This window comes from Solanum verrucosum, unplaced genomic scaffold, assembly GCF_900185275.1.
Source record: "Solanum verrucosum unplaced genomic scaffold, falcon-dt-bn FXZP01000032.1, whole genome shotgun sequence".
Taxonomy (NCBI): domain Eukaryota; kingdom Viridiplantae; phylum Streptophyta; class Magnoliopsida; order Solanales; family Solanaceae; genus Solanum; species Solanum verrucosum.
The window spans coordinates 2,335,503-2,356,496 of record NW_026020569.1 but is presented as its reverse complement, the minus strand read 5'-3'; the positions used below and the strand labels follow the sequence as shown (position 1 = coordinate 2,356,496).

Genomic DNA, 20,994 nt, shown 5'->3' with positions numbered 1-20,994 from the left:
GCTGCAAAAATAGTACAGCAACAAAAAGTTGTGCTAGTAAATAAAATCTTTATTAAGAATTAATCAATAAAAAGAATTACCCATTTAACCATACAAATTATTCAAACAAAGGGAAAAATATTAGAAATGGCTGAACCCTAGTATTTTTCTCTCTATACCTTCTCTACTTCGAGAAAAAAATGGTGTGTAGATAGTAACGAGACTACACATATATATAATATAAAATTCTTGTAACGTATGATGTTGGTCAAACTTTGGGGGTATTTTAGTCTTTCTCTAATATTTTTAGTCATTCACTCAAGTTATGACTATATATTGACTTGATTCAATTTGTTGAATTAAAAATGATTGGAAAGTCAAAGTAGTGTAATTCATATCTTATTAATCATTAATTGCTTTTCTTAAAATATCATATATTTCTTTTTTTTCACCATATATATATGCAACTCATTTGTAGTTTTACTATTTTTATTGTAAAATATCACTTATTTCTTTTCACCAAAAATGATTAAAAAGTTAAAGTAGTGTAATCCAAATCTTATTAATCATTAATTGTTTTTCTTAAAATATCATATATTTCTTTTTTTCACCATATATATGCAACTCATTTGTAGTTTTACTATTTTATTGTAAAATATCACTTATTTCTTTTCACCAAAAATGATTAAAAAGTCAAAGTAGTGTAATCCATATCTTATTAATCATTAATTGTTTTTTCTTAAAATATCATATATTTCTTTTTTCATCATATATATGCAACTCATTTGTAGTTTTACTATTTTATTGTAAAATATCACTTATTTCTTTTCACCAAAAATGATTAAAAAGTCAAATTAGTGTAATCCATATCTTATTAATCATTAATTGTTTTTTCTTAAAATATCATAATTTTTTTTTCTCATCATATATATGCAACTCATTTGTAGTTTTACTATTTTATTGTAAAATATCACTTATTTCTTTTCACCAAAAATGATTAGAAAGTCAAAGTAGTGTAATCCATATCCTATTAATCATTAATTGTTTTTCTTAAAATATCATATATTTCTTTTTTTCACCATATATATGCAACTCATTTGTAGTTTTACTATTTTTATTGTAAAATATCACATATTTCTTTTCACCAAAATGATTTGAAAGTCAAAGTAGTGTAATCCATATCTTATTAATCATTAATTATTTTTCTTAAAATATCATATAATTCTTTTTTCACCATATATCTGCAACTCATTTGTAGTTTTACTGTTTTTATTGTAAAATATCACTTATTTCTTTACACCAAAAATGATTAGAAAGTCAAAGTAGTGTAATCCATATCTTATTAATCATTAATTGTTTTTCTTAAAATATCAAATATTTCTTTTTTTCTCTATATAAATGCAACTCATTTTTTCACCAGAATCCAATGATTTCTATTTCATATTAACTGAATTTTTAAGATTTTTTTTATTGTTCAAAATAATTGAATTATTCAAAGTTTAAGATGAATATTTCAAATTTTTTCTATAGTTGCCCTTTCCTTTGACTTGTGCGTTGACTTGATGTAATAGGTTGAATTTCATACAAGTACTTATAACAAAAAAAATAAAATCTATAAAATTAGTAAATGAAATGAATTAGGTTTATAAGAGGTGAAAATTTATAAAATTCTAAATGTCCTATATCATTCTTTTCCTAGATTCTCTCACCTAAAACATAGAAAATTAAAATATTATGAACATAAGCATAAGTAGATTAAATAGAAACATAGAAAATTAAAATATTTATGTACATAAGCAGATTAAATAGATATTAACAAAAAATAAACAACGTTTATGGTAAAGAACTTTTTAACTATTTATAATTTTCTTTGATTTTTCATTTGATATTGGAGTGAAATTAATTTTAAATTCATATTGTAGCACAAGACTCGAGCTCAAGACATGTTTAAAAAAAAAAGTTATCACTGCGACCTTCGACCATTTGAAGATGCCTAACTTGTTCGGGCGTGGATAGAAAGTTACAGCAGTTTTTTTTGTTAAAATTAAAGAAATCCCATAGTGTAAGATATAAATTACATCTTATCCCAACTAATTTCCATTTTACAAAATATCCCTTAAAAAGGTAGGTGAATGCTACCATTCCGATACATTATAACTTATACAAGGTAAACATATTATTGTTGCGCTAAAAGAGGAAAAAAAACGTAATAATTAATTCTGTTAATTTAATTAGCTTGATTTATGCCTAACTGATCCTAAACAATCCATATCTTAATAGGTAATCGACTCAGACATTACAAATTTCAAAATTATATCTTCTACATTGAAGAACAATTTGTGAACATCCATCAATTTTGAAAAATTGAGAAATTCGAATAAAACTCTAATTTTTTGCAGATACATGATGAATATTTCAATTTTATATACTGAGGCATTCAGGAATTTGGATCAGCGAAGTGAAATATGAAAGTTACAAAAGTGATGGAATCGTTGTTGGACAATCAATTTCATTTTTGAATCTCAAAGCAACAATTTCAGTCGAGTTAGATATCGATGTATCAAGGAAAAACATTGAAATTTGTTACATCGTAGAAGGTAACTCGTCTCCGATGAAAATTAAGAACGACATGGGTGTTAAACTATATTTAAAAGTGAAAAAAAGTGAGCCAGGATTTGCAATGTATCCATTATGCATTGACACAAGTGAAGAGATTGGCGGTGATCTACATAACTTTGATGGAATATGCAGAGAAATTACGTGTGTAGAAGGCACAACACATGATACAAAAGCTCTTGCGGTGGTTGAATCAAGAATTTGTGATTCGTATTATATTCTAGATTGGAAGTTACAAATTACATAATTGATTCAAATAGTATAGAGGTGAAGACAAGTCAGGTATATAAGTGTAACACCTCGACTTTTCAAAACGTCTATATTACCTCGTATCTTCGTGAAAAGACAAGAATGGTGAGTAATAAATAAAAAATGATGTGGTATGTCATATTTTAAGTGTTCAAGGGTTGTATCTTAAGTTTAGAAGTTAAGTAAGTGGCGAAATAAAAGTTGGCGAAAGTTATCGTAAGTTCCTTTTTAAAGATTTCTCTAAAATTTGGGTCAAATGTCTTGGATGTTTTCTCCCAATATATAAAGAGTTAGAAGGCCTACCACCCATTAAATCGAATGCCTACGAGTCTAGTTTGCAACGCATAAAACCCCGTATCAAATTGACATCAGAGCAAAAGGTTATGAGGGTTTTACTAGGGACTGCCGAGGCAGAATCCGAGTCGGATCCGGGTCAGGTCAAAAATATGGTATGTCGGCTTATTTAACGTTTTAAGCCATGAAAATATTTCATTTCAGTTCCAAACCAGAGAGAAAGCTTAAGAGAGGGTTCCTATGGAGTTCTAGCATGATGAAGGATAGTTTTTAATGATTTCTACCATTAAACATTGCCCCCATGCCTAGAAACGTAATCCCTACACGTCGTAATCATTTTTCCTTTCTATTAGCTGTGTCTGGAGCTTCTTTTTGAAGATATAATTTGTAGTTATTGGTGTTTCTTTAAGGTTTACACTTGGTTAACTAAGGTAATAATCTCAGGACCCTTTTATGGTTGTTTTTATGAATTTCTACGGACGTTTCGACAAGTTGGGGAAATATGACAAATCTTCCGATTTAAGATTAATTATGAACTGTTTATAGGTTCGTACCAGCTGTGTATATATAGTGTTTGCGAAACTTAGGACATAAGGAACAACTTTCGTAAAGGAACTACGGTCTTTCGAGCGTTCATTGAAAATGTATGTTAAGACTATTCCCTACTTACGACATGTTTCCTTAAAGCTTAGAAGCAATGTAATTGAGTTGTCATCCATGTTACACTTGTAGCCATTATTGTTGATTGTTGGCTGCTCGAGTTGATATAATCCTCCTTTGTCAGGATTCTTATTCAGTTAGTAGTGTCCCTATGTTGGACACGACTTAGAGGCTATTTGTATAGGTTGCTTATAACTAAATTGCTCGTTTTTAGCGATTGGATTGTTATTGTTGCCCTTGGGGCGTCACCACCTCCTTTGTTGCAGGTGAGAAAGGGGGGTGCTATTGTGGTTAGCCGCAGGAATGTGATCTATGCCTATGCCTAAACAAGCTATGTTCTGCTTGCAGGGCTATATGGATGCCTAAAACGGCTATGAGTTGCCTACAGGGCTATATTGACGCCTATGAAAACTATGTGTTTCTTACAGAGTCATGTTGTTGCCTAAGAGGGATATGAGTTGTCTATAAGTTATGTTGATGCCTAAGAGAGCTATGTGCTGCCTACGGGACTATATTAATGCCTAAGAGGGCTATGTGACTACCTACGAGGCAATGGAACTACCGATAAAGCCTTCTGAGATTATGGGTGCCTGAGTATGTGGTCTTGTGTGTTGTTTGTACCTGCCAAGCTTATAGGGGCTTGGTTAGGTTGTTGTTTTATTATTTTTGATAAGTTTAGATTTAGGAGCAGGTCAGTACACTTATCTTATCCTTGATTTATTTATCAGATTATTCTAGTATATCAGGATATCTCCTCATAGTTTATTGTCTTTCATACTCTGTACATTATTTTGTACTGACACCCCATTGCCTTGGGGACGCTGCATTCATGCATACAGGTCCTGACAGATGATCGAGTAGACCTCTTCAGCAGCAGGATTGGCTTTTATCCGGTTGGCTAGCCCCTTTCCTCTAGAGCTGCCAGAGTTGGGAGATTTGTTATCTTTTGTTGTATATATCTTTATAGGTAGGCTGGGGCCCTGTCTCGCTAATCTTTACTACTCTTAGAGGATTGAAGACTAGTGTGTGGGGTGTATAGCTATGTTATGGCCATACTGGCCTATGTTGTCGATTTACTGAAGCTTGTGAGCTGTTTGATATATTGTATTGATATATACATGCTTTTAGTTTTCGTATAAATATCATGGTGGCCTCAACGGCCCAATCAGAACTTCTGTACTAGTTGGCTATTTATTTATATGATCTTCTGGGAGTAGCTGTTTATTTTATAGATTAATTGGCAGGGGTCTTGCCGGCCAAGGGCTTAGTTTTAAGTCGAGATATACTTGTTTGTTTTCTTAATTGCGTGTGGCTGTCATGCGCTAGTAGCAAATGGTTCAGCAGGGTCGGCTCGGGCCTGAGTTTTTGCATTAGGATTCAGTTGCGCCCCTCGAGTTTGGGGCGTGACAATAAGGATAAAACAACACTCGTAGATGTGATGGCGAAATATAAGATAAAGAACAACTTCAATTGCAAAGTAAAGAGATCTGATAGACAAAGGTATGTGAGTATTTGATATGTTTTGTGAAGAACTATGTTTGGTTTCTTTAGATTTGTAAATGGTGATACAATTATTTTGTTTTAATGTATGATACATTATTAATTAGAAAGTCTTTGATTTTGATTTTTGTTTAGTTTGTTGAATATGATTTGTGATAGATTGATAATAATACATTATTTGTTGATACATTAAGTTAATAGCATTGATACATTAAGATAATACTATCGAAACATTAAAGAATTTAGTTGCAACAATCATGTAGCCGATACATTCTAAAATTTTGTGATACATGATTCATTATTTATTTATTTTTTGAATCTGATAAAAATTAATTGTGTTGGTCGTTAATATTGTTGATACATTGAGTTAATATTGTTGATACGTTAAGATAATACTGTTGAAACACTAAATAGTTTAGTCCCAACAATCATGTAGCCGATACATTCCAAAATTTTGTGATACGTGGATAAATAATTATTATTTTTTGAATCTGATACAAAAAATACACTAAATTAATTGTGTTGGTCTTTGAAAAGCACATTATTCTTTGATTACTTTGAACATTGGTGTTTTATATATTATAACATGTAATTATGTGTTGGTATGCTTTTCGGATTAATGTGGTTGGACTATGAAGGCATCATGTAGGAAAAAATATGGTATTTTCAAAGTTAGATACTTCAATAGTGAACATACATGTCCAATGCAGAAAATATTTTTGGAATAGCATACGGGGAGTTGATTCTGGGTATTCAAAGTCTTTGGTATTGCCTTTACATTTAAGACTAGTTATTATTGCAAATTCTTTGGTACTAAATTTCAAGATACCCCCGTTTGCATGTCTATATGCAACACCTTTGAGTTGTCTTGTTCTAACTCTAACAGCAACAAACATTTACTGATTTGACCCTGAAAATTACATTTAGGGATGTCTAAACAGGGTCCAAAAATTGTAGCTCTGAACAGTTCAATTACATCATCCCATATAGACTTCTGGAACTCCTCCAAAAAAATTGTGTTAAAAGGGACACCAAACCTTATGGCATGTGTTGGTACCTTTTTTATAACATATTTGATTGACTGCAAAATGAAAAGAAAAATCATACTATTTATAATGATATCTTATAATACATAAATAAAAACACCAAGTCATACTACACAACAACTAATGATACATATTAAAAACAAGTTGATACATAAAAAAAATACATGCTACCAGACTTCAATTGTTCGATACATCAATGTTAGTTGAACTTATTATAAAACTTGATACATTATACAGAAGGATGCCCTGTCTGATACATCAACGACTTTTTTGTTAAATTTGACTAACATCTTTTTCATATTAGGATTTTTCATGTATCATTTTTTTCGATACACATATAAAACAAGGATTTTATTAGTGCCGACTAAATCTCAAATCAGTATGTATCAAACTAAGATAGGGTTTTTGCATGTATCATATTTTAACCCAATAAACAATATAACACATGTAATTAAATTTCAGTCTAAGATAACAAACACAATAAATCACAAACAAGTTTAATAAAGATTAAAAACACATAATCTAGGCAATGAAGGTCTGAAACTAGCGGGTGCCGCTTTTCTTCTCCTTTTTTGGGTGGATTTTTGCAACCTTTGATTTAGATGATTCTGGCATATCTTTGTTCAACTGATTCCTCAAGTTTAATGGGTCATGCAGAATTTTTGATCTAATTTCTGTCCAATTTTCATCACTAGAGTTGTATATTGTTCGATTAGTAATAGAAAGATTTGATGTAGGATCTGGATCCATATGTATCAAGAAGAAAAAACCGAAACAAAATAAAAATGGAAGGAAAAAGATGAAAATTAATATGACAAACTTTGGGAGAGAGGACGGAGAAAACGAAGTTTGAAACTGGTTGGATTGAGAGAGAAAATTTTTGAAAATCAATTTGGGATAATGATTTGTAACTGAAAAGATATTGGAGTGAATTTAGGGAGAAAAAAGAAGGAGTGACATAGGGAGTGGTGAACGTGGGATGTAAAAGTGAATTATGTATCTAACAGTTTTGATATTTAAGTGAAATAAGGGATTTAAGTAATTTTTTAAAAAAGTAGGGAAAAATAGACAATAAAGAACTTAAAATTGTGTATTTAAGTTTTTTTTTTGTTTTTTTTTATTTCCCATCCGATAACTGAAATTCTCCAACTAAATTCGAATAGCACTCTGTAGGACATATTCATGGGTGATGACGCTACCAACCGAATTTTCTCCATATACCAGGATTGGTCAGTTTGAGTAAACGCCAACTCAGTCATTTACTGAAGTGAATAGATATACTATCTTATCCTAACGGCATCCTTCTCATAGGATTATGGAGATGTTCATGGCCATTCAAAAGAAACAGCGCCAGAACATCTCCTTCCCACTTCTCCCATGGATGCTCTCTTTGTCAATTCATCTCTCTCCCGACTCAAACTCAAATTCTCTTCTCAATTCCCTACCTTCTCTCCCCTGCCCCATCAGTCTTATCTCCCACTTAAAAAACTGAATAGTAGTAATAATTTACCACTTGTATTTGCCACGCTTCAGAACCAGCAGCAACAAGCAGCAGCAGTAGCAGAAGAAGGACGAGAAGAATTTGAAGATTACGATGCCGACGAAACGTATGGAGAAGTTAACAAAATCATTGGGAGTCGAGCAATTGAAGGTGGGAAAGGAATGGAGTATTTGATTGAGTGGAAAGATGAACATGCCCCTACCTGGGTTCCCTCTAATTTCATCGCTCAAGACGTTGTCGCTGAGTACGAAACCCCTTGGTGGAACGCGGCGAAAAAGCCCGACGAATCGGCTCTTCGGCAACTTATCGAAGCTGAGGACGGCAGGGATGTGGATGCTGTTGATGACGATGGACGAACAGCTTTTCTCTTTGTATCGGGACTCGGGTCGGAGCCTTGCGTCAAGCTGCTTGCTGAAGCCGGCGCCGACGTCAATTACCGCGATAGGAGCGGCGGGTTGACGGCTCTGCATATGGCTGCCGGCTATGTGAAGCCTGGGGTCGCTAAGCTGTTAATTGAGCTCGGCGCAGACCCCGAGGTGCAGGATTACAGAGGGCAGACGCCGCTGAGCTTAGCGAGGATGGTCTTGAATCAAACACCTAAAGGAAACCCAATGCAATTCGCGAGGGGATTGGGATTAGAGAATGTTATTAGGGTATTGGAGGATGCAATTTTTGAGTATGCACAAGTGGAGGAGATATTGGAGAAGAGAGGGAAAGGTGAAAATGTCGAGTATTTAGTGAAATGGAAGGATGGGGAGGATAATGAATGGGTCAAAGCATGGCTGATATCTGAGGATTTGGTGAGAGATTTTGAGGCTGGATTGGAATATGCAGAGGCAGAGTGCATCTTGGAGAAGAGAGAGGGCGAGGACGGGAAAGGAGAATACTTGGTTAAATGGACTGATATTGAGGAGGCTACCTGGGAACCCGAAGAAAATGTTGACGCCCTTCTGATAGAAGATTTTGAAAAGGGTCAACAGAAAGTAGTAAGTTGAATTCATGGTTTCTCTTTTGGCTTGTATTTTTCATTTTCTGTGGTAATATAATGCTCTTTTGTTTTATGAACTATAGTTGTGGTAATGTATGTACTTCCAAGGTTGTCTAACAGATTGAGGATAATTTTCTATTTAGTGATCCAAATCTGGAAAATTGAAGATCATCCTTTAGCATATCTTAATTCTTAAATGATGCTAAATCTATTTTCCAATCAAATACTACGTTCTATTGGTGATTGTCCGAAATCCTCTGTGGAGGTGGATGTTTTTAACTATTGAATTGATATCTTTGTTGAATGAAAGGAAAACCCTTTGTGAAGGGTCATGAAGAAGATTCTATGAGATAGTTTTAAGTGAAAAGGTGGTGGTAGTTGTGAATTACTTTTGCAAATGTGCCACCGAGGATTCATCCTTGTGTGAAGCTGTATTGGTGTTAGAATTCTGACTTCTGAGTACGCAGTCTGAAGCTGAGATTTTAGCAGACTTACATTGTTGAGTTAGGATTTGATGTGTGGCTGATAGCTTTTACCAATCTAATATTGGTTCCTGAAGCTATCGAAAGCAGAAGCTATTTGAGGTTGTATGGATGATGTTTTCTGTTGCTTCGTATTGACATCAAATCCATAAGAGGCACTGAAATCGTGAAAATCCTGATTTTCGATCTCTCAAGATTCAGCTAATAACATTATGCGAGACTTTATTCCTCTGGATCCTAGAACTTTGTTGGCTGCTTCTCTCTCTGCATTTCCCCTTCCTGTTTTTAGCGTAACTTGTTTCAATGATGACAATTGTTCTTACTTGATTAGTGTTTAAGTTGTTAATACGTTTCACTATGCCGGACTTCTAGTCTCTTCTGGCCTTCTGGGGTCTTTAGTATTAAGGTCGTAAGATTTTACCTTTAATACTGATCGAAAAATTTATCTATGAAGCTCTTCTCTTACAAGATGAAACAGAAAGTTAAATTAAATGTATTGCTATTTGCTAACAATACCAAAATATATATACATTAAAATGGGACAAAGTTTTCCAAACAGCCAACAAATCTCCCAAAGAGTTGTTTGGGAAAGTAGGAAAACAAGGAAAAAGAAGAGGTTGTTTAGCTTCAAGATTATTGGGGATTATCAACCCATATCATTTGATGATGAGATTAGCTGATGAAGGTGTTGTTAGAGTTTGGTGCTCTTTGAAGGCTAACAAGAGAGTGGTAAACTCCACTGGGTCCTTTAGCTAACAAAGAAGAGTGAGTCCCTTTCTCCACAATTTTGCCTTTGTCTAATACAGCAATTGTGTCACAATTCTGTATAGTACTTAGCCTGTGTGCCACCACCACACTTGTCCGCCCAACCATCACTCTCTCAAGTGCATCTTGCACTACTTTCTCCGATTGACTGTCCAATGCACTTGTTGCCTCATCCAATAATAGCACCGCTGGATTTTTCAATATTGCACGTGCTATAGCAATTCGCTGTTTTGTCCTCCTGACAACTGCAGTCCCCTGTCACCACACCAAGTTTCATATCCGTCTTTTAATGCTGAGATGAAATCATGTGCATTTGCTGCCTTCGCAGCCTCAATTATTTCTGATTCGTCCACTTCTTCTGATGCTCCATAGGCTATGTTTTGCCTTATGGTTCCTGCAAATAATGTTGGTTCTTGGCTTACAAGTGCAATGTGTTTCCTCAATGATCTCAAGTGGTATGATCTTACGTCACGGCCATCTATTTTCACTACACCACTTAAGGGATCATAGAATCTTTCTATCAGACCAATTATAGTGGACTTTCCTGATCCACTTTGTCCTACCAATGCTGTTGATTTTCCTGCTTCGATTTTTATTGAAAACCCTTTGAAGATGATCACATTGGGCCTAGCAGGGTATGCGAAATCCACATCGTACAGCTCAACATTGCCTGTTATTTTCTTGGGCTTGTAACCATCCGAGTCCTCTGGCTCGATTAAAGAATATCGATCCAACACTGCAAAGACCGACCCAACAGCATCTGCACCCTTTGCTAGATCATTAGTCATGGTTCCAGCATCTGCAATGACACGCCCAGTGCTAACCAATATCATGAATGTCTGGAAGAGGGCCTGAGCTCCTATGAGGCCTTCTGCCATGAGTTTGCCACCATACCAGAAATCAAGAGCCCAAGTACATGTCATGAGACTGTTAGAAGTGCCAAGCCCAATTCCAGCAAACCACGACTGGCGTATGCTTTCTCTTAGTGGGCCTTCTTGGGCTTTCTTGAGCATTTGGAGAATCCGGGACTGGGAGGAGAAGGCTGTTACTGTTCTGAGATTGGAAACTGCTTCAGCTGCCAACTTGCTGCTTTCTTCTTGGGCCTTGATGGACTTTTTAGACATGTTTTTCAATAGCACTCTCTTGCAATAGTAGCACACTATGATGAGAGGCTGGACTGCTATCATGACCCATGCAAGTCTCCACGCGATAACTAGGCCCATGGTGCAAGCTATAGTCACTGCAGAAACCGTCTGAATGAGTAATGCCATCCTGTCCCCAATCAAAGATCTCACCTGCACATTTGTATAACCAGCAAATTTTATCATTTGATCTTACCTGATTCTATAAAAATTTCTTTACATTGTTCGTGTATGAAAGTTAAACAACAGTACTAGTGGACGTACCACATTGGCATCCTTAGCTAGTCTAGAGCAAACAGCACCGGTGGAATTCTCTTCCTTGTCGTACCACCCAATTTCAAAAGTAAGCATCTTGGACAACATCCTCTCCCGGATCCTTTTAGTCAATTTCTCTCCCATGGCTGCAAAGTTATAGTGCTGAAGTACATTGACAAAAAGGGAAAAGAATGCCAACCCCAGAAAACACAGAGCATATATCTTTGTCTTCTCCTTAATCTCATCATGACTTGGCAAGAAATAGACAGATATCATTGACCCCATTGCAAAAGCATACACTGGTTGAACTCCACCAAACAATACTGCTCCTATGCATCCCAATGTTGCCTCCTTCCATTCTGGCAAATTCATTGCCAGCAGCCTTTTGAATGAAGGTACTGGAAAAACTTGTTCTGGAGTATTGGAAATTGTTGCATTTTGATCAAATCTACGGCTTTGCGCAGCTGAGTTAGCTGAACTCGACCTGCTCACAATTGAAAGCCTTCGGCTGCTTGTATTTTGTACTTCATGGTCAGAGGTGAATCCAGAATTTAAATTTGATGGAGCAAAAACTGTGTTTCTATTGGTTGGTGCAATTGAGATTTCATCACTGGGGTTTTCAGTTTGTTGGAGACGGACTAAGGAAGTGTATAGTCCGTCTTCGTCTTCAATGAGCTCATCGTGTGAGCCAATTTCCTTGACTTGACCATTTTGAACCACGGCAATAAGGTCAGCATTGCGAATAGTGGAAAGGCGATGGGCTATGATGATTGTGGTGCGGCCAACAGCGGCCTTGTCCAGAGCTTCCTGCACCACTCGTTCAGATTCAGAGTCGAGTGCACTGGTTGCCTCGTCCAGGAGGAGTATTCTGGGTGACTTGATTATGGCTCTTGCTATAGCTATCCTCTGCTTCTGTCCCCCAGACATTTGAACACCTCTCTCTCCCACCTGTACGCACGCACACAGAGAGTTAGATCTAAGATTTAATCTTTATGAGTTCTTGGTTCGTAAATTTTTGTTTTGATATGGTAGTATAAACTTAGTTGAGTAAAATGCTGTTTGCACTTCATTGAGTTTAGAGATTCTACCCTTTGCTAGTATCATGAATCATAAAAACGAAGTATTCAACTAAGAACTAATTAGTAGTAGTAATTTTGTGTTCTCCCCGAATACTGTTTTTCTTAAGCCGAGGGTCTAACAGAAATAATCCCTCTACCTCTGAGGTAGGGATAAAGTTTGTGTACACTCCATCTTACTCCATTGGGTATGTTGTTGTTTGTGATGTCCCAAATAGGAATAACGGAATATACTTAATTGTAACATATTAAGCAATAATTTTAAATTGATTGAGAAAAAAAGTCCTTAACAATGAGAGACAAAACGTTTGCAGCACCATTATAAAAAAAGAATTTTGGATTAGTTTAATTCAGTGAAAGCCACTTGATGACATACTCCACAGCAGAATCCACTTGTTTGACAACATGCAAATGATAGCTAAGAAAATTCGATGAACTGGGACATTTAATTTATAATCAATAAAGCATTAGTTAAGTGCCTTTTAAAATTCTTTCAACACTAAAGAATTAATCATTTAAACTCTAATCGTGGGAACAAAACTATCCATTAACAGCGACTTGCTTAAAGCCAAAGTGGAAATCAGCGTGATAACATTTTTAGCAAAGACAAGAATACTATTCCTTCGTGCTAGTGTGTCAAATAGTAATTGAAAGTAGTAACAACACTATTTTTTTAATATAATAATATTTCACTTTCAATCTATTCATCGTCTAGTTAAGTCAACAAATGAATCATTAACCTAACCAGTTTAAATTTGGACGGGTCAATTATTCTATGGCCAATTTTGTAAGGATAAGGACAAAGTAAATAAAGGTAAAGTATAAAAGGGAACACACACCTGGGTATCATAACCCTGAGGCAACTGACAGATGAAGTTATGAGCATTAGAAGCTTTGGCAGCCTCAATTACTTGTTCCATAGATGCATCCTCCTTCCCAAAAAGTATATTTTCTTTAATTGTAGTTGCAAAAAGTGCAGGTTCTTGACTCACTAGACCCATTTGTGACCTTAGCCACTTGAGTTGCAGCTTATCAATAGCGATCCCATCGAGAAGAATTTCACCCCCAAGTGGGTCATAAAATCTCTGTAGTAGTGCTACTACGGTAGATTTTCCCGACCCACTTCCTCCCACTAATGCCACGGTTTTACCCGTTGGCACTTTTAAGCTAAAATCATTCAAAATTATGCTTTCAGGTCTTGATGGGTATGCGAATTCAACGTGTTTGAATTCCACTTCACCCGTCACGTTATCCAATGTTTGGCCCTCCATATTGTCCGAATCTATTTTTGGTACCCTTTTTATCACTTGCACTACACGTTCACCAGCTGCACTTGCTTCAGAAAAATACTTAAGATTGGACAAACCAGAACCCAATGCTCTGTTCAGCAAAAAATAAATAAATCATGTTTTATAAATTACTCAAAAATCTGATAAACCATATGAAACAACACGACCATAAACTACGGAGCACATAAATAATTTTGAGGAATTTGCCTTATTTGGAAATAAATAACAGTCCAAAAAATTGAATTATCACACATTTCCGAGGTTTATCCAACTTGTCCTATTTTTCTGAAGTTTGAAATAACTTCCTGAATTTAATGTGTTAGTTATATGATGAATATTTTTTTCGAAAATATGTTCTCAAATATAATTCGTTTTTATTGAAAAATACGTTCTCAATGTATGGTTGGAGATGGACAAATATTTTCCAAAAAAAAACTACTCATTTATTTAAGAGATTGTTTGATTCAAAATAACATTATATCATAACACATGAATACAATATCGAGAAAAATTTCATAATGTTTATTCAAGTTTTATCTAATACACACTATCAAATATAGAATAAATTTTAATCCCAAAATATATACTCTATTGAGTTAATCCCTAATCTTAGCGAAAATCCTTTCAATTGTGAATGAAAAAGAATACTGTATCCCCATCATTTCAATTTGTTTGTTTGATTTCGAAGAAAAAAAATATTTACAAAAAAGATATTTTATTCTCTCTTTTTAAAGGTGGAATAAATCAAAGTAAGACAAATAAAATGAAATGAACGAGTAGATACTTACAGTCCACCGATGGCGATTGCAGCTCCGACGGCAAAAACGGTGCCACCATGTTCTCCATTGTACATGACCATTCTGCTACCATAATAAGACATAAAGGACCAAATTGCAAAAACAATGCCATTACTTCCAATAGCCAATCCTTTAGCTAAACCTTGCTTTAATCCCAAATCAACTGTTCCTTGAAGAGCATTAGAATACTCTGCTATTGTTTTATTTTCTCCAACAAATGAATAAACTGTTCTTACTGATGAAATTGCTTGTTCCACAATTATTCCAGCTTTTCCATATTCATCCCTGATTTTTCTTGCTATTCCCATTAAAGCCCTTCCATACATAAGACCTGGTATCACTAGGAAAATAATAAAGGGAAATCCCACTAGTGCCAGCTTCCAAATCATCAAAAATCCTATCACATATGACCCAGTAAATGTTGCTACGTTCATCAAGAAAACTGGTACCTATATATTTATATTAGTGACGAAATTAATAGCAAAACATTGTCTAACGAAAAAATTGTGTTAGCAATATATTTCGAAAAATTAAGCTAACCTTTTCACTAATGCATTCTTGAATGACAAGACTGTCACTAGAGACACTAGCAATGACATCGGCGGTGCTGGCAACATGTAGATCAAAGTATCCCACATCTTGTCTTAGAACTGCTTTTAAGTATCTTATTCGTAACCTTGACGCTTGCCTCTCTGCTGTCCTTGTCCAACAAAATCCCTCTAAAAAGAATATCATAATTAATAAAACATAAAAGAAATCGTTATCTAAACCAATTTGAGAAAGTTTAAACTTGATATTTTTATCACTTGACTCATTAAAAAAATTGAATTCAGTTGAAAATAAATACACTCAATAGTTCAATTAGTTGATTATATCAATTTTTATGGTTGTTGGTGTGGGTTCATTTTCTCACCTTATTATCCCCAACTCCAATAAAATAAAAATAAATATGAAGTAGAAACCATATGAATCGTTGAAAAGTAGCAAAAAGAAATTAGACAAACCTAAGAAACACGCGACCCATTGTCCACATGCCAGGTAAACCAGAGCTAAAGCATTCTGCAATCACATAAACAAAACAAAAATCTCTTGTTACCATTAGTTCATATTGGTATCGTCACGGCTTACAGTCTAGTAATACAGATGAAAACTAATCCTTCACACGATAAATGTAAGTTCGATGTCAGAAAAAGAGATATATATACCTCATTGATATGATGCGTGAAACTATCGGTACTGGAAGATTCATTATTACCAAGATTGTTCATGAGTTTGCTGGTGACTATAAGCATCACAGGCATAGAAACTCCATCGCAAATCGCTCCCAAAAATCCTAAAATCATCAACAAGATATCGACGCTATCGGCATGCATGAAAACTGACCGAAAAGAACCATAGCGTTTCTCTTGGATCGTCGTTTTACTCTTACAACTCATGATTTCTGATATGATTCTTCAAACTATCCTTTTCTTGCTATGCTATTAAAACACACAACAAATATTGAGACAGTTCATAACTATATAAAAAAAACAACTCATAAATGTGAGCTATTTATAGAGGAAGAGACCTGAGTGTCATGAGGAATGAAAGGCCTTCGCACGATTGGTGCTACTATTTTAAACTATTATTTCGAATCGACTAATTTTTAAAGTTAAATTAACTTATTTAATCTTTCAAATTAAATATTTAAAGGAGATATACCAAAAACACTATAAGTAGGAATAATCTTTCTTGAAAATTGTTGATCAAAATTCATATAATTTGATTTGAATTGTAACGTCTGAAATTAATTGTAGTCTTTCTCATATTAATATGATGATGAAAGAATACGTATGAAATATTAGTCAATATCTATGTAATTTTGACTCTCAAAAAGCCGACAAATAAAATGAATAGTGAATAACAACTATATTAAGCCGTATTGAATGGGATATTTTCTTCCATGATTCCTTTTTGAATAATTATTTAATCAATCACTTTTTTTTTACTTATGCTAAAATTTATGAATCTCTTAAACAACGTCCGAAGATCAATCAAATATTTTTTCAATTTCAAGAGTATATTGGAATAATTTTCAAAAATAAGTAATGACATAAATCAGCCGATTGAAATATTGAATAAAAGAAATACTAATAAAAACTGTTAAAATATAATTGTATTACCAATATATTATTATTACTATTTTGTTAAAAATGCAATGTACATGTGCTGGAGAGTGTATTGCGGTTGACTTTTCGAATTTTTTCAAGTATCGTCATTAATGACGCTCGTAGCTCGAATGATTTTTTATTTTTAGCGTCACTAGTGATCTCCTTCACTCTTGTAGTTTATAGCTGGAGTAGTTCATCTTTTATTGAATATTAATATAAATATAAATATAATAACTAGTGTTCGACTTAATTAAATTTATTAAAATATCCATTTGACATACTTAAGCCCAAGTTTATGATAGCTAATGAGTCCTCGTGGTTAAGACTTGGAATAAATCACGTTTAATAATTTATACCAATATATATCGAAGGTGAGAATATATATATTTAAGACTCAGAAAGACACACACATAAATATAAAATACACATATATTGTCTGGCTGTTAGAAACTTAGCAAAAGACACGTAAATATAAAATACAAATATTTTGTCTGGCTGTTAGAAACTTAGCAAAAGTCTACCATCAATTATTTCTAATTTTCTTTGCGTTCTTAATTTTTCTTCTAGCAACTCTAGGTGGGGAAAATGTTAGTATATAGGCTGACTATTTTTTAAAATAAATAAATAAATTGGATATAACTTATGAGCTGACTATGTAATGTAAAAGGATAATATGCCTACATCAAAGTAATTTATCTATATATAGGTGAGGGATAGTCTACAAAGACTAAAACAAAAATAGTTTTTTTAGCGGTAATAAATATATATATTAACAAAGAGTGACAAAATATTTATCAGCAGTAGTTAATTCTCATTAGATTCATGTCACTATATGCTTTAGAGACATTTATAAATAGAGTTAAATGTTGCTAAAAATATATTTTTAGCGACAATTAAGCTATTATCGTTAATTAATTGCCGCTAAAGATAATTTTTTATATAGTAAAAATGATAGAAACAAACATATACTCCCTTTGTCCAACAATACTTGTCCACTATTGACTTTGCACAATCTTTAACAAACTATAAATAGAAGGGTTATTTTGCTATATCACACTTTGAACATAATAATTACAATGTCTTGAAAAATGTAATAAGAAAATGACTATAATTAATGATAAGAATAAATTAGGAACTAAGGGGTCGTTTGGTTTGAAAATGAGTTATGATGGGATAAGTTATGTTGGGATAAGTTATGTTGGGATTAGTTATGATGGGATAAGTTGTGTTGGGATTATTTTTTATTGAGTGTTTGGTTTGTTGTATTCAAAATAATAAATTTTAAGAACAATTTATTTGTTTACAAAAATGCCCTTCATTAATGTAAAAAGTGATACAACAAAAGGGTTGAAAGAGACATTTTTGTCATTTACCTATTTTATCCCGGGATAAGTTATCCCGGGATTACTATACCACCCAAGGAGAGGGATAACTTATCCCGGTACTAATTATTAATCCCGGGATAAGTTATCCCGAACTTGCCAACCAAACAACAAAATAAGCGGTACTATAATTTAATCCCGGGACTATTTGTTACTATACCTCACACCAAACGAGCCCTAAGTGTAACATTATTCATTCAAAGTGACGAGTATTGTTGGACATCCCAAAATAGTATGGTAGGCAACTACTCCCTTCGTCCAACAATAGTTGTCCACTATACTATTTTGAAATATCCAACAATACTTGTCCATTTTATGAAATCAATGGATAATTTTACACTTAGTTCCCAATTTACCCTTATCAGTTATTATAGTCATTTCTTTATTATATTTTTCAAGACATTACATTTATAGTTTCTTAAGAAGTGTGCAAAGTTAATAGAATAACTATCGTTGAGCAAAGGGAGTATTTAATAGCAAAGGTAAAATAAACACAAAAAGTAAATTATCTCTTGGTTTTTTAAATTAGATAAGTATTGTTAAACAATCGTTTTCAATATAATGGACAACTATTATTAAACGAAGGAGTATGTTCTTTTATTTTTATCACGTAAAATCATCTTACTTTGCTTTGATTATTACATACTTTAAATACGGCCGAAATTTTATAAAAGTCTTACATAAAATGTGATAGGTCTGCCATGTCACATTTAACCTGAAAGTATATCACTAAGTTTGGCTAAATTTATTTTGGTGATAGTCAAATGAATGTCACAAAAAGCTGTACAAGTACCCATAATTTTTAAAAAGAAATAGGCGCTCTTTAAAAAGCTCGTATACTTTTAAAAAATAATTATAATATTCAAATCATTTTTTGCATCTTAATTAATTTTATAGAATATCTTTCATCTTCCATCAATAATGGATATCAGATACCTTTGTTTATTAAAAAGCTCATACTTATCAAATAAGTGGCAGAAGATCCAAAATAGGTGTATATTCTACAACAAATTTTATATACTTTTTAAATTTCCATTTTGTTTTGTGCGTATAAATTAACTTGCGACAGACGATTGGCAATGACTCTTAAAGAAGAGCAAGAAGTCAAAATAAGGTAAATCATCAATTGAATATTTTTTTTATTTAACTAGCAAATATAATTATTTCTTACTAACGTATTAAATACGACATATGTAATTTTGTCGTATATTTACGAGACATATATCCCATCAAATTTGCATCTGAAGAAAACAAAGGTTTCCTACTACTTCAATTTTAATATCTTCTTCACATAGCTTTAGGATTAAATATGCATGAGTTTCCATAGGATATGCATTCATTTTTATATTCACTATTAGTCACAAATAGACTGATCGATGTCAAAGCACAAGACAAGTAAAGTGAAAATAAAGAAAAAGATTCTTCAAACAATGAATGAATATTGCTTTTCGACTCAATTATTTATAATCTTTAGTCACATATTTTCAATCATTGAAGTTAGTGCAATTGGCGATGAGAAAGTTTTAAAAAGTTTACTACTCCCTCACTCTCCTTAATTACTTGTCTACTTTTCTTTTTATAGTTGTCCCTAATTACTTGTCAATTTTGACAAATCAAGAAAGGACAAATTTTTTTACCTATTATACCCTCAATTAAATGACTAATTACTTTGAAAAATGTAGAACTTTTCATCAACTTCATAATTAATAGGGGTAAAATAATAAACTCACTATGTCATTAATTATTTTTTCTTAATATGTGTGTCAAGTCAAAAGTGGATAAGTAATTAGGGATAGAGAGAGTACTTAATAAAGCAAGCAAAGATTAGTTTCTACTCCCTTAGTTTATTTTACTCATTCAGTATTGATTTAACATAATTTTTAAGGAGTACAAAATAAAATAACAATTTATTATATTATTTTTGAATATAATAAATATAACATATACATTTAAATAATTATATTTATAATAAAAATAAATTAGAAATTATATCATAATTGTTTCAATTTAAAAAATAAAAATAAATAAATACTTTAAATATAATGAATAAATAAAAATAGACCGAAGACGTATTACTATTCCGCTTCTTCTAAGAAACCAGCAACTTGCAAAACCCTCAACCAAAGGGAAAATGATATACTAAAAAATAACATTGCCACTTAGGGATTCTAAAACAAACAAATAAATAAATATAATTTCATAAAGATATATATGATGCTTCCAGTGGTCATGATACTCTCTCAAAAAAATAAAAATAAAAGTTACAAATTCTAGTAGAAGAAAAAAAAAAGAACACTACATACCAAAAAAAATAAATAGAAAGTAGTGATGAACAAATTATGTAACTAAAATGATATATAGTAAGATAACTCGTAAATTTTATATTATTACAAATATAGGTGAGATACGATCAAATCAACAACAAAATTAATAGCTAATTTCAGTTTTTTTCCTAGTGCAAAAACATCTCACAGAGATTGTTTTTTTCAAATGTGACAAAACAATTCAAAAAAGAAAAGAAAGTATTGTCCAATTGTAAGTTGCTTCTATCTTTTTAATCCTGTACGATTCCATCTCCAATAAGAATTAAAATTGATTTAAATAACGTCGTTCTTGTAATAAATTCGATAAACAGGAAAATTAAAATGTTTTTGAAGAAAAAAGATATTCTATACCATAACCTTGTGTCGTCCACGATGTTGAGATTGTCATAAATTAAAGGGGAGAATTTATATTTTCATAATTAACGAACAACCTGAAACTTTTTTCAATTAAAAGTGAGAATATGTTTTCAATAGACAATTTAAAAGTAACTCAAATTTA

At 32.9% G+C, this 20,994-nt stretch overlaps 2 protein-coding genes across 2 annotated transcripts; one reads left to right on the top strand and one right to left on the bottom strand.

The window, feature by feature from the left end:
* The first annotated feature begins 7,697 nt into the window (after positions 1-7,697).
* Positions 7,698-8,910, top strand: LOC125811064 (signal recognition particle 43 kDa protein, chloroplastic). The gene has a single exon (XM_049490557.1). The coding sequence runs from the start codon at positions 7,722-7,724 to the stop codon at positions 8,838-8,840; it is 1,119 nt and encodes a 372-aa protein (XP_049346514.1). The 5' UTR covers positions 7,698-7,721; the 3' UTR covers positions 8,841-8,910.
* An 805-nt stretch (positions 8,911-9,715) lies between these two features.
* LOC125811061 (ABC transporter B family member 15-like) lies at positions 9,716-16,075 on the bottom strand. Its single transcript, XM_049490551.1, is given in 8 exon segments — positions 9,716-10,313; positions 10,316-11,375; positions 11,487-12,425; positions 13,393-13,933; positions 14,631-15,088; positions 15,180-15,358; positions 15,644-15,698; positions 15,845-16,075. Coding segments are annotated over 8 exon segments (3,789 nt in total). The 3' UTR covers positions 9,716-9,987.
* Positions 16,076-20,994: the final 4,919 nt, after the last annotated feature.